The 11964-nt window shown below is 44.2% G+C and overlaps 3 protein-coding genes across 3 annotated transcripts; all 3 read left to right on the plus strand.

Moving 5' to 3' along the window:
* The first annotated feature begins 263 nt into the window (after positions 1 to 263).
* Positions 264 to 4420, plus strand: mturn (maturin, neural progenitor differentiation regulator homolog (Xenopus)). The gene is made up of 3 exons (XM_085900933.1): positions 264 to 636; positions 2456 to 2578; positions 3312 to 4420. The coding sequence occupies exons 1-3, from the start codon at positions 478 to 480 to the stop codon at positions 3417 to 3419; spliced, it is 390 nt and encodes a 129-aa protein (XP_085757059.1). The 5' UTR covers positions 264 to 477; the 3' UTR covers positions 3420 to 4420.
* Positions 4421 to 5148: 728 nt separating this feature from the next.
* On the plus strand, positions 5149 to 8898 carry LOC147040695 (E3 ubiquitin-protein ligase ZNRF2-like). The gene is made up of 4 exons (XM_085900932.1): positions 5149 to 5963; positions 7158 to 7253; positions 7575 to 7680; positions 8055 to 8898. The coding sequence occupies exons 1-4, from the start codon at positions 5636 to 5638 to the stop codon at positions 8110 to 8112; spliced, it is 588 nt and encodes a 195-aa protein (XP_085757058.1). The 5' UTR covers positions 5149 to 5635; the 3' UTR covers positions 8113 to 8898.
* Positions 8899 to 9428: 530 nt separating this feature from the next.
* On the plus strand, positions 9429 to 10498 carry txnl4a (thioredoxin-like 4A). The gene is made up of 4 exons (XM_085900904.1): positions 9429 to 9565; positions 9769 to 9950; positions 10057 to 10160; positions 10244 to 10498. The coding sequence occupies exons 2-4, from the start codon at positions 9798 to 9800 to the stop codon at positions 10413 to 10415; spliced, it is 429 nt and encodes a 142-aa protein (XP_085757030.1). The 5' UTR covers positions 9429 to 9565; positions 9769 to 9797; the 3' UTR covers positions 10416 to 10498.
* Positions 10499 to 11964: the final 1466 nt, after the last annotated feature.

The following is an 11964-nucleotide window of genomic DNA, read 5'->3' on the forward strand; positions in this document are numbered from 1 at the left end:
GTGTACCTAATAAAGTGTCCAGCGAGCCTATTCTTCATCATTCCTGTGCCACGTGGTTCACATAAAGCGTTTGTTTGCATTCACATCAAGTGATTATTGTATTTTTCTGCTCAATATGCGGAAAGGTGCGCACAAAATGAGAGAGGCTAGACGCTCCAACATGGACGCCTGCTTGGATCAGCGTTCGTCATCGCGTTTTTTTCTTCTTCTTTTTTTTTTTTTCCAGCGTCCCCCTTTGCGTGTGCATCATGCACTCACTCGCCTGCCGGACTGCGTTCATAACGGAGCGGAATGGCGCTCTCTTCCTACTGACTTCTTTTCAAAGAGGAGATGCGCAGAGCGAAAGGCGGCTGCTGATGCGACCACCAGCTCGCCTCCTCTTTGTCTCTCTTCAACATCCGCATCGAGGAGCACCTTTGGGCGTCGGAAGAAGAAGAAGGAGGAGGAAGGGAGGCAGCGAGAGGGGGCTAACCGAGGATGGAGTTCAAGCATCTGGTGGAGGCGGCCGAGAAGTGGTGCTCGGGGAACCCGTTCGATCTCATCTTTGCCGAGGAGGACGACGAGAGGCGGCTGGACTTCTACGCGGAGCCCGGCGTCTCCTTCTACGTGCTGTGCCCCGGCGGAACCGACACTTTCGTGAGTGGGCCTCTCGCTATAAATATCCCGCACATGCATGCGTGTGTGTTCGAGCATAGGCGGGGTCCCCGTGGACGCGGAGGAAGGAACGAATGATGTCATGCACCCCGTTCCCCCACTCAAATAAAGCCCCCACCCCCCCCCCCCCACCCCCGCCCACCCGGTTGAATTATGATGCATTCATTAGATGTCACAATCTTCTCGCTGCGGTGTCATATTATGCAATCATGCACCAAACCCAGATTTGCACCATCATCCCCAAGATGGTCAGTCCAAAACAGTGGCGACTGCTGGATTTATGATAGAAATCGTGTCATACGTGTCTTCTACAAAGCTGTGTCAAGGAGGCGGGGGATAAGCATAATAATGCATTAGGCCTGCATGGCTACATGCAGTTAGCTAAGCCTTGTTGCTAAACCAAATTCTGGACAAAGACTCCATGCATTGCCATGTTGGGTTGATCAGGTATTTGCTTCATCACAAGAAGCTTCTTCTCTAACTTTTAATAATAGTTTAGGAGGATTTTTTTTGTGCATCCAGAGCAAAAATATTTAATTGCAAGACACATCAAATGCTCTCAAGGGGGCAACATATATTATTTCTATACGACAAACAATGTGTTGTTAATCTATTGTTACTGATGGCGCATAGTGACGGGCAGAACTATTAAAAGCTCTTCCACTAGATGGCAGACGGCACTTTTAACCTATGCATGCACCTGTTGCTGTCAAGATCACCGTTCCAAATAGTTCAAGTTATTTTGGTTTGGGAGAGTGAGCCATGAGGGGTTTCCACTGGAAAAGACGCGCCTTGGAAAGCAATCCGCTAGAGGACGCTGCAACACACGAACTCCCATTGAAATAGGTCACGCAGGTCACATGATCCTGCGCCTGACCTTGGAGATGTTTCATTGGTCACTCAACAGTGATCCATGCCTTGCTTAAGCAAGAGATCAAGCCGACTCTCTGCACTGTTCCCACACGAGGGTGTGTCCGATAATAGGTGGAGATGCTGATGAATACCAAACGCTCGGGGCGCCCTTTAACAGAATCAACAATGTGAACCACAGATTCAAATCGTTTGTTATTTTCAAACAACACCTCTCAGACCAAACTTAGAAAAGGCGCCGTCAAGTCATTAGCCACATCATTAGGTACGCCTCACTCTGCTCGTCAGGGTCTGGCTTAGTTGCTCAACGTCATGACGAGAAACTGTCTTTGTTTTGTCAAAATATTAGAAGCACTCCTCGGTATTATGCAAGGCGGCGCTGAAAACAGCAATGAGGAGGAGAAGTGAAGCTTGGCCAGTTTATTTGAACACAAAGTTCTGTTGTATGAATAGCAGGTCAAACGGGTGAATGCGCAGGTTAATCGAGAGTTGAAATATAGAAGAAATATTATGATTCATCGTAAATAAATCATTTTCTTTTGACAAGTGCTTTGACTAGGTAAGTGTACGGGACCTTTGGACTGTGTTTAACCAACACTACAAAGCAAGCGCTGCCAATTGTGTGCATCCTAAAAAGTGCAGAAATGATCTTTCATTTCCTTTACTGTAATGAGGAAGTAAATGTGATGGCTTATTATCATATACAGGCCTCATTGATTCATCTTATCAAGGCCCGCTTGGAAAGTTTGCGTGGGGGCTCTCAACATGTCTAAGATTTGCAAGTGTGTATATCTACTTTCCCCTTGGCTGCGCTGACCCTGACCCAGAAAAAAAAAAAGCATAGGCCGCAAACTGGAGCCAGATAGCTGACTTCTCCTCGTGAACATTTTTGTTTTGTTTTATGCTTATGATGAAATTTATTTTTGTACAGCATGTGTGGAGTGAGAGCGAGGACTGCCTACCATTTTTACAGCTGGCTCAGGATTACATCTCGTCCTGCGGCAAGAAGACCCTGCTGGAGGTGCTGCAGAAGGTCTTCACGTCCTTCAGGCCTGTAAGATAAACACTGATTAACACACACACACACACACAAACACACACACACACACACACACACACACACACACACACACACACACACACAGTGACCTCAGAATGCAGAGTTGGCAGCTCTCCCCAAACTGGAACGGATAAGCAATCTTGAATTATTCAGAGTAATAATGTCTAAGTAAGTCACTTGCACCGGATTAGCACTGATTTGAGCAAAAGTGCGTCCAACTGGATCTGGAAAAGTGAAATGGTGAAAAGGTTTGCACTGTTTTAGCAACTTGTCTTCAAACATGGATAATATATTTAAAACCAACTCTCACTTGATAGGCTCTTTAAAATGTAACTTTGAAGCTTCATACATTGAACTGTTTAGATTGAGATATGACTTTTATGTTATTTCATGTGCAAGTTTTTACAATTATTTATTTAATCTCTGTCTTGTTTTTTGATGAACACCTTATTTCGTCTTACTAAGTACAGATGAAGTGCAGCGTGGCTAATATACAAAAAAGGCACTACTTGCTTAAGTAATCAATTTGACTCAATGTTTTTGCCACAGTAACTTGTCCAAAACTTTAAGTTCCTGGAAACGGACTTTTGACTTGCACATACTGAATGTGACTTACTCCCACCTCTTAAAAAAAAAAAAAAAAAAGCAGCCAGGTTATTGACCAAAGTACATGTCGTACAGTCCCGTGTGTGTTAAAACTCCAAATGGTCCGTCTCCTCCCGTTTAGCTGCTGGGGCTGCCTGACATAGAAGACGAAACGTTTGAGCACTACCACGCCGACGTGGAGGGCGAGCCGGGCCCCGACCACCAGCAGATGGGGGTCAGCCAGCAGTGACGAGGAGGAAGGCGGCCGGGGGATTCCTGAGGGCCTCACTACTGAGCTGACACACACGCACGGGGCCAACTTCCTTAAAAAAAAAAAAAAATTGCGCCATCATGTTGTTGAATGTTGCTTTGCTTTCTAAAGGCGTGCACTCGGTTGCGCCTGGTTGAACCCCGAGCGTCCCCGAGCGTCCCCTGCACACAAACACAACAGGGCTACGTGACCTCCGCCAACGCAAACCTATCCAATCATTCACCGTTTTTGGTTAACCTTCCACAGCACGGCAGCGCTTGAGGCACTGCTTCGGCTTCCCGGGAGGCGCATTGTGACCGTTAGCCCACTTTCCGCAAAGGAGATGGGCCCAAATCTTTCCATTTGCCGTCCTCAGTTCAACCTCAAGTGTTTTGACTGTGTTTCCAAAAAGCATATTACGCATATCGTTATCACCAGGGACACGGAGAATTACTCGTTACATCATGGTAAGCTGACTGACCCCCCCCCCTCCCCTCGTTTTTTGCTATCTTGTGACTGTCACAACAAAAGGCCGTGCTGCAGTCGACGCTCTTCCTGGTTCCTGTGTCACATGACACCTTCGTTTATCTGTGGTCTTCCTAGTTGTTGCCTTGCCTCTCCCAGCACAAGCTGTTCACATATACCTTTAAATTTAGCGTACTTTAACCAAATGCTGTACACGGGTAGTCCAGTTTGTACATTTTTGGTCCTAGAAAAGGGCGGAGTCCAGTAAGCACAGGTACATGAGTAAACGGTGTACATAGAGGCACAGAAATGGACTCCGGTTGTATGGCCCAAATTTTCTGATGGTGTAAATCTGATTTCTGTTGCTATTTGCCGCATGGAGCCACCCCGCCACTGCCTTCACCACGGATGATTTATTTTTAGCCTGCGTTAGTGTCATCCTACGCTTCTTCCTCATGCGATGTATCTTAATTGCGTTTGTCCCCTGAGACGTGCGTGCCTGTTTGCAATTGTTCCAATAAAGCGTGTGAACCTAATTTTTGGTTGTTGTGCTGTGTTTATTTTTATTTTATAGTGGGGGAAAGTTTTGATCAGACATTAAAATGATTCATTTTTCAAGATGCTAAAAAAGCACTCACTCAACTTCATGGAAAATGTCCATGCGCATAACAGCAGGGCTGACCAAAGAATTTGGAAAAACAATCATAGATTTTTCCGGGAGGTCAATTTTGTCATGCTTTATTTTTGGGACCATTGCAAAATCACCGAAAACGTTATTGACTGCAGGGAAACTTCAACACGCACAAATGTCCAGCTGCAAATACAACACAAAGACATAGAGCTGAATATGAACGCGGACTCTATTGGGTTTGAGTCTAACCGACGGCTTGGACTTGTGGTCATGTCGTTAATGCAAGAAAAAGATTTGCAAAGGGGTTAAATTGAGCATGAATTATTGTTTGTCTACATCTACCCTGAGATTGGCTATGGCAACAAGTCCTGAGCCAGCAACAGGCCGCAGGGCATCAAGCACGGGTCGGAAACGACGAAAAATTCATGTGGACTTCAAAACAAAACAAATAAACCCACGCAAGCCATAAGACAATTCTATGTACGTATAACTGAATGATATTGCTTCTAATCAAAATGTAACGGTAGTACAAAAAAACTCAAATGTTAAATTGTACTGTGATTTGAGATCAGGGAGTCGGACGTCAGCTTTTAATGTGAAAGACACAAAGTCTCCTCGAGACGTGCGCTTCCGGCGGGAGGAGGAGGAGGGCAATCCCTTTTATTTTTCTCTCCTGACTGTCCACAGTCGAGAACAAAAAACAAACTTGAACTACGTGGGATGCGTGTCAACTCTTGATTATACGCTCGTCTACCGGAGGAGGATCAAGGGATGACGTCCACTTGAAGAGATTATACCTTTCCCCCCCCCCCTCAACCTTTGTTTTGTTTCGGTGCTAAACCAGCGAAGGGGAAGGGCTCTGTCGAGCCGAAGAAGAAGAAAAAAAAAACATCAACAAACAAAAAAACGCCCGTTTGGAAAATTAAAGTTGCGTGTCAGCCAGTGTGCACTTTACGCACAACACTGGAACCTTAAGATGTTGTCTCGACGCGGCAATGTCGCTTTGACTTGCGTTTTCTTTGTTGCTGTCACATCGTCAGGACGGTAAGCATGTGTTAAGCCCCACTCAAGAGCTTGACGAGCTTCGCCCCGATCACAAAAACAATCGAGAAAAAACAGCATGGGGGCCAAACAAAGCAGTCCCGTGTACGACGGCAGAACCCGGGCGTATTCCAGCTCCGACCTGCCGTCCGGACACTCTGGCGGAGGGGAGCACTTCGCCGGTTTCAGGTACACCAATGGACCCGAGGGCCCCCGGATCAGGTACACGGGCGGGGGGCCAACCAGCTCCGGCCTCAGCATACCGGCCGGGGGCAGGCCGGGCTCGCACGCTCTCAATCAAAGTCTGGACGGCACAGATGGCGATGACGAGGGCCAGATGACCCCCGAGGGCCACAGGCTGCTAATAGGGTCTCTACCGGCTCATCTGTCGCCCCGCCTGCTAACAGGTAAACAAACTCAAGATCAGATTGCTCGAGGTCAATGTTGATCATTGTGCAGAGTTACGTTTTTCAGCCTTGTTGGGTTCGCTTCAAATGCATACTCAATTGGGTTTCAGTTTGGGGGCTGCACTGATAGGTGGCTGGCAATGCAAATATTCAGCTGGTATGAGCTCCAGTTGACCCAAATAAAGACATGCACCATAGAAAAGGTCCAAATAAACATTTAATAGTTTTGGATCTGGCAAGTAAACTTGCTAACCACCACCTGCTCATTGTTCTTTTCTGAAAGACACGTCACCTCCGGTGTGGCTGAACTTTATCATGCATGTCCAATAAAAATGAATGTGAGCTCACCGTATGTGTATTTTAACAAGGCTTTACTTGCTTTACTTGTATTTTTCCATCGGTGCATATGGCACTTAGCCATCACCGTTTGATCGCAGCCACAGGTGGCTGTTTTGCTTAAGAGTCCCCCCCCCCCCCCCTTCTTTAACCGTCTTGCAAAACCGGCCTGTTTTTCACGGCGACCGCGAGAGGAAAGAGTGCATAATGTAGGTCAGCAGATAAGAGCTGCCTGCTGGTTACACATTTGCACGCACACACCAACGCACTTCCTGGTGGGGCGTGTCCTCAAGGAGACAAAACACAACTATATCATCGACTTAAAGTGTTTACCGTCTTTCCATGCCGTTTCCTTATTGTGACTTCTGATATGACTCCTCGTGCCGTCAGTGGTGATTTTCCCCACGAGGAAGTGTAATCATTGATGGTCTTCTGACACGTCCCCCTTGCTGTTCCTCTTTTTGTTTTTGGCCCTGCTCGTGGACACATGGTGCGCATATGATGCACGGGAGGCCATTTCCCGATTTGGATTTCATCGTACTCCAGCTAGTGGACGCTTGCCCGGTTAATCTGGCCCAGAAGCTGCTCCAAATCCACATATATAGGCTTGAAATTATGACTTGATTAAACACTAAAGCGCTCAGTCACATGTTGTGTGTTACTAGAAGAACGATTTGTGACGTACAGTATGACCTTGCAAAATTCAAATGAAAAGATAATCGAGTCGAAAATATCGGCGGCGTGCTCTGCAGCCTAAAATGATGACTGTGTGTGTGTGTTTGTGGATGGATGTTGTGTACCTCTCACTTTGAGAGCGCATCCTCTTCAACTTCCTCATTGTGTTCATTTCCTCCACAGGTTTCCACTGTCCTGTGTGCTCCAAGTTCATGGCGTCGGATGAAATTGAGAAACATCTGCTCATGTGTTTCAGCAAATCGCGCCTCACCTACAACAGTAAGAGCCACATTGACTTGACCACCAGCACCACTATGAAAAAAATCATTTACTCATACTATAAATGGACCTTAATTGATTACTGTGCCTATATTGTATGGTAGTGTGTCTCAGGGCCATGCGCACATGTAATGCGATCGCTGCTTGTCGGTTATTAATGATATAAATAGATACGTATAGCCAAATAAGATTTTTTTTTTCTATATACAATGCTTGTATGGGAATTTGATCAGATTACAAAGTTGCAGGGTCCAGTAACTCCTCTGACATTTGACACTATGTCTGTTTATTTGATTATTTTTTTTTCTTTTTCCATCTCAGAGGACATTTTGTCCAGAGATTCTGGGGAATGTGCCATCTGCTTAGAGGAGCTGGAGCAAGGCGACACCATTGCCAGACTCCCCTGCCTCTGTATCTACCATAAAGGGTAATTTATAGACACACGTGCACACTTGGGATCCCTTGACAGATTTTCTATTGGGTTGAGCTCGAGATTGAGGAGGTCACCTTGAAACCCATTTTTTTTTTTTTTGGATATTGGTAAACAAATTCTTCACTTTGGACTGGCCAACTTGTTTTCCAATGGCTGAAAGCGGGTTCACATATTAAAAGAAATTCCCTTGGCAAGCAAACATTGAGTCAGAGCTTAAGTCAACATTCACATGTATAACAAGTCAACCCTTCCATTCTGTTTGGGTCAAATTTGACGGGGATAGAAATACCCTAAATGTCTAAAAGAACGATATCATCTTTTTTTATGAACTCTGATGTAATTTTCTCTGTGTGTCTCTTTATTTCCAGGTGCATAGACGAGTGGTTCGAAGTGAATCGCTCGTGTCCGGAACACCCCTCCAACTAGCAAAGAGCGCAGGACTGTACCCCAACCTTATTTTGAACACTGTACGTTCCAGTGTTGTAATTATGTTTAAGTGCTCATCAGGGATCGTAAAACATGATTTTGTAGCGGATTATTCGTGCGGCCTCGCGGGTGAGACGTCGATGGATTTTATTTTCGTTTTGTTCGGGGTGTTGTGGAGTGTGTGCGAGGGAAACTACTGGTGGAAGTCCGTTTGCGACTCCAACGTGAATGTTCATCGGGCCCCTCTGCTGGCTCGAGCCTTGCCCTAAAAACTGGGGTCCGGCGGGAAGGAACTGTTCTGCGATGAGAGAGTAATGTGACATTTCAATAGAGATTTTTCTGGTTGTTGTCGTTGCCTGTTCTGGACTGGCTGAACAATGTGGGGGGCGGGGGAAAAAATACACAAAAAACAGCCATACAGAATACAAGATGCCTATGTCAGCTTTAAGGGATGATTAGCGTTGATGGAAGTAGTTTCTTGTTTTTCCCCGACATTCAAACAAATGTGTCATAGACCAAATAGTCTTAACACGAAATAGCTTAATGCTCGGCTTTTCTGAACCACTTCCATGCAATTGTGTAGCATGTAGAAGGTGGAATTGACGAAAGGCTCGGACATATCTTAATGGTGATTTGGACGCTCTTTGAAAAGAAGCGTCATAATATGCTGCTATGTCATAGACTGGAAAGTTTCCTATAACCTTTGAATCTTTGTTCAGTGTCATTTCTATTTGTACTGTAATGAATTGCACAAGAAAATAAATGTTTTGTCATTGCGTCTCTTTACGGCGTTACACATGTGACCTTGAAGCAATAAAACTGTCACATAAAAGATGTTTAGTTAAAAACAAAGAACGCCCGACAAGACATAACCAAAGTGCAAGTATCGCATGACAATATAATAAGGTGCATATTCTTGCTGTTGGTGTCAAGAGACATTGGAAAATGTGCTCTTAGTGTCACAAATGTAGTCTATTGTGCCTGACCAAACTAAAGGTGACATTTTGACCCTATTTTACTTATGATAAATACCAAGCTGCTTTGTGAACATTTGCACCTAAACTTTGAGCAACAGTTGAAAATAAATCAATGTCTTGTTTTGCAGTTGATGGTTATGTCATAGACATCTCTCAGGTTTCACTAGGATAAGGAATTTATATAAGGAATAGGCTATGTTATATTTAGTTCACAACTTATTTGACACAAATAATTATTTGAAAAATAAGCACTGCTTCGTTTTGTCTTTTTAACGTTTTTTATTCAAATTTTTGGGTGCTCTAACAAAACATTAAAATCAAAACATCTGACGTCACGGCAGCAATGTACTTCCGTCGCATGTTGATGACGACAGAGAACCTAACAGTAACGTTGTCTAGAATTGCTGTAAACGCGCTTAATTTTGCCTCTTTAAACTATTCATTAGCCGAATAGCTTTTTTAACTAATTTACTAAGGTAAGTCTGTCACACCTATTTTTAACAGTTACTTGATTAAGTGTATTAACCAGACATTTGTAAAACTAACCCGACAGCGCATTAGCCACCGTGCTAGCCGCTAAACACAACTAGGCTTTTCCTCAAATCGTTGCGAATTTTAGAATGATTGTAAATTATGACATTAATTTGTTGGATACATCCGACATCGTTGTCAATTTCAGGAGCGGGGATTGGACAGCGACTTTGGAAAATGTCGTACATGCTACCGCATCTCCACAATGGCTGGCAAGTCGACCAAGCCATCCTGTCTGAGGAGGACCGAGTGCTAGTCATCCGCTTCGGACACGACTGGGACCCGACGTGTATGAAAATGGACGAGGTTCTGTATAGCATCGCTGAAAAGGTTCGTGCAGACTCATAGTAAAACTGTTGCCTAGTCAAAAACGGCTAAACAGTGCCCATTATGGAAAAGTAGTGCATCATTTGCATCGATATTGGTGCTCTGACAGGTGAAAAACTTTGCTGTCATCTATCTGGTGGACATCACAGAAGTGCCTGACTTCAACAAGATGTACGAGTTGTACGACCCCTGCACTGTCATGTTCTTTTTCAGGTAAAATACTTAGGCAAAGGTCAGACAAAAACCTATGAAGGATTTTGTTTCACATTCAAATGTCCTACCTCGCTCTCTTCAAGGAACAAGCACATCATGATTGATCTGGGCACGGGTAACAACAACAAGATCAACTGGACAATGGAGGACAAGCAGGAAATGATAGACATTGTGGAGACGGTGTACCGAGGAGCAAGAAAAGGGCGAGGTCTGGTGGTCTCGCCCAAGGATTATTCCACAAAATACAGATATTGAGTTTTTTGTCATTGATTGGTATTTTTACACATCTGTTGTATTTTGTTTAGTTTCATAAAGTTTTTCCATTTATTTCAACTCTACAGACTAATTGATCAAGGCCTCATTTTTTATAATAAACTTGGATATAAATGGGAACATTGTCTTGAGTAGACTTTCCAGAACTATATTTAGCTGCATAGGTTCTTACACTAAAGCGTTGCCTTTAATTTGTCACTTGCATTGTTTCACTGGAAATCCCTAAGTGCATTGTCGCAAATATTCCACTAGACGACGCCAAAGTAGTGACTAAAAATCCCATCATTTATTGCAGAATAATTTTGTGAAAATCAGGCTTTAGATGCTCAGCATATTAAAACAGTAAAAAAAACTAAACTCGTACCACATCGTGCAATAAACAAAGGTTTACTCCATGCTAAAATAATTTGCTCAACATCTGCCATCAAGTGAAAGAGCATTGAGCCATACGTCACTCTCATAGATGAGTAAATATATTATTTGTTGTAAAAAAAAAAAAAAAGCCCAGTTTCCCACTTGATGATCTCATAATGTCTATGTGGGCTCCAGAGTCCAAACCCTAAAGCTGTGGTAATCCGTGATCTGTTTTCAACTGATAGGGGTGGGGCGTCATCAGACTGTGAAGAGGGGGGACCCAAAGGCATGCCTCTATCGTTGGATAGGAGAGGGTCATTGCCAAAACACCTCCCTTCTCCATCCTTTCCTCATGAGGTCTTTCTATACTTTTACAGCCAACCATTTTTTATTTTTTTTTGCCCACGCGTGGCATCCGAATTTCAGGATTCACCATTAAAACTAACATTGCAGTGGCTTTTCCTTGCCTCTGGGTCAGAAGAAATGAAAAGGATATTTTGAGGAGATAAAATGCAAAAGTAAACCTCCCATTCTATTGACACTTAGCAGTTGGCTTCATATGCCACCCGTCTGCCTTTCGCTCCACTCCAGGCACTGTGACTAAACGGATTTGCATTTCTGTCTTCTCAAAGGGGCATCATTCTCCCAATCTGTTTTGCCAAGAGATTGTGGTGGCAAGTAACAAAGTACAAATACTTTCAGATGTCTGTACCGTATTTATGATGAATACAAATATTCCAACTAAAAAGTAAAATGGCTCAGAATTTAGATATGCACAGGTGAAGAGTATGTAAAGGAGCTGACTCAGCATTTCTACTATTACAATTTTTTTTTCACACTCAAGAGCCACGTGTGGATACTTTTGCCCCCCCTCTGGTTGATTTAGCTCCAAGTGAAGTAGCAGTACTTGGAGAGAGGTGTCACTATGATTTAAACACACACACTGAGCAAACACCTTAGCAGGCTTTCCTCTTGCGCAACCCCCAATTTCATTGAAGGCCAATTAGCACCTGCTTGCTTCGCAAGCGGGCCACAGGAGGTGCAAGACTCAGACTGGCTGCAGCTGAACTAACACAATCTCCGCTCAAAATGGGGCCATTTTCTTCCATTTCAAGCTCTGGCGCATGAAATCAGAATCACAGGCGAGCAGTTGCAAAAATAGTTTGGTCTGTCGAGG

This window comes from Syngnathus leptorhynchus, chromosome 20 (genome assembly GCF_054491065.1).
Source record: "Syngnathus leptorhynchus isolate UIUO chromosome 20, UIUO_Slep, whole genome shotgun sequence".
NCBI classification, from domain to species: Eukaryota; Metazoa; Chordata; class Actinopteri; order Syngnathiformes; family Syngnathidae; genus Syngnathus; species Syngnathus leptorhynchus.

Excerpts from the sequence above, each read along its gene's own strand:
- txnl4a (XM_085900904.1), top strand. The coding sequence starts at position 9,798 with ATGTCGTACATGCTACCGCATCTCCACAATGGCTGGCAAGTCGACCAA. Across the intron at positions 9,951-10,056 it reads TGTATAGCATCGCTGAAAAG|GTGAAAAACTTTGCTGTCAT; the intron begins GTTCGTGCAGAC and ends GTGCTCTGACAG. Across the intron at positions 10,161-10,243 it reads ACTGTCATGTTCTTTTTCAG|GAACAAGCACATCATGATTG; the intron begins GTAAAATACTTA and ends GCTCTCTTCAAG.
- mturn (XM_085900933.1), top strand. The coding sequence starts at position 478 with ATGGAGTTCAAGCATCTGGTGGAGGCGGCCGAGAAGTGGTGCTCGGGG. Across the intron at positions 637-2,455 it reads CCGGCGGAACCGACACTTTC|CATGTGTGGAGTGAGAGCGA; the intron begins GTGAGTGGGCCT and ends ATTTTTGTACAG. Across the intron at positions 2,579-3,311 it reads TCTTCACGTCCTTCAGGCCT|CTGCTGGGGCTGCCTGACAT; the intron begins GTAAGATAAACA and ends CCTCCCGTTTAG.
- LOC147040695 (XM_085900932.1), top strand. The coding sequence starts at position 5,636 with ATGGGGGCCAAACAAAGCAGTCCCGTGTACGACGGCAGAACCCGGGCG. Across the intron at positions 7,254-7,574 it reads ATCGCGCCTCACCTACAACA|AGGACATTTTGTCCAGAGAT; the intron begins GTAAGAGCCACA and ends TTTCCATCTCAG. Across the intron at positions 7,681-8,054 it reads CTCTGTATCTACCATAAAGG|GTGCATAGACGAGTGGTTCG; the intron begins GTAATTTATAGA and ends CTTTATTTCCAG.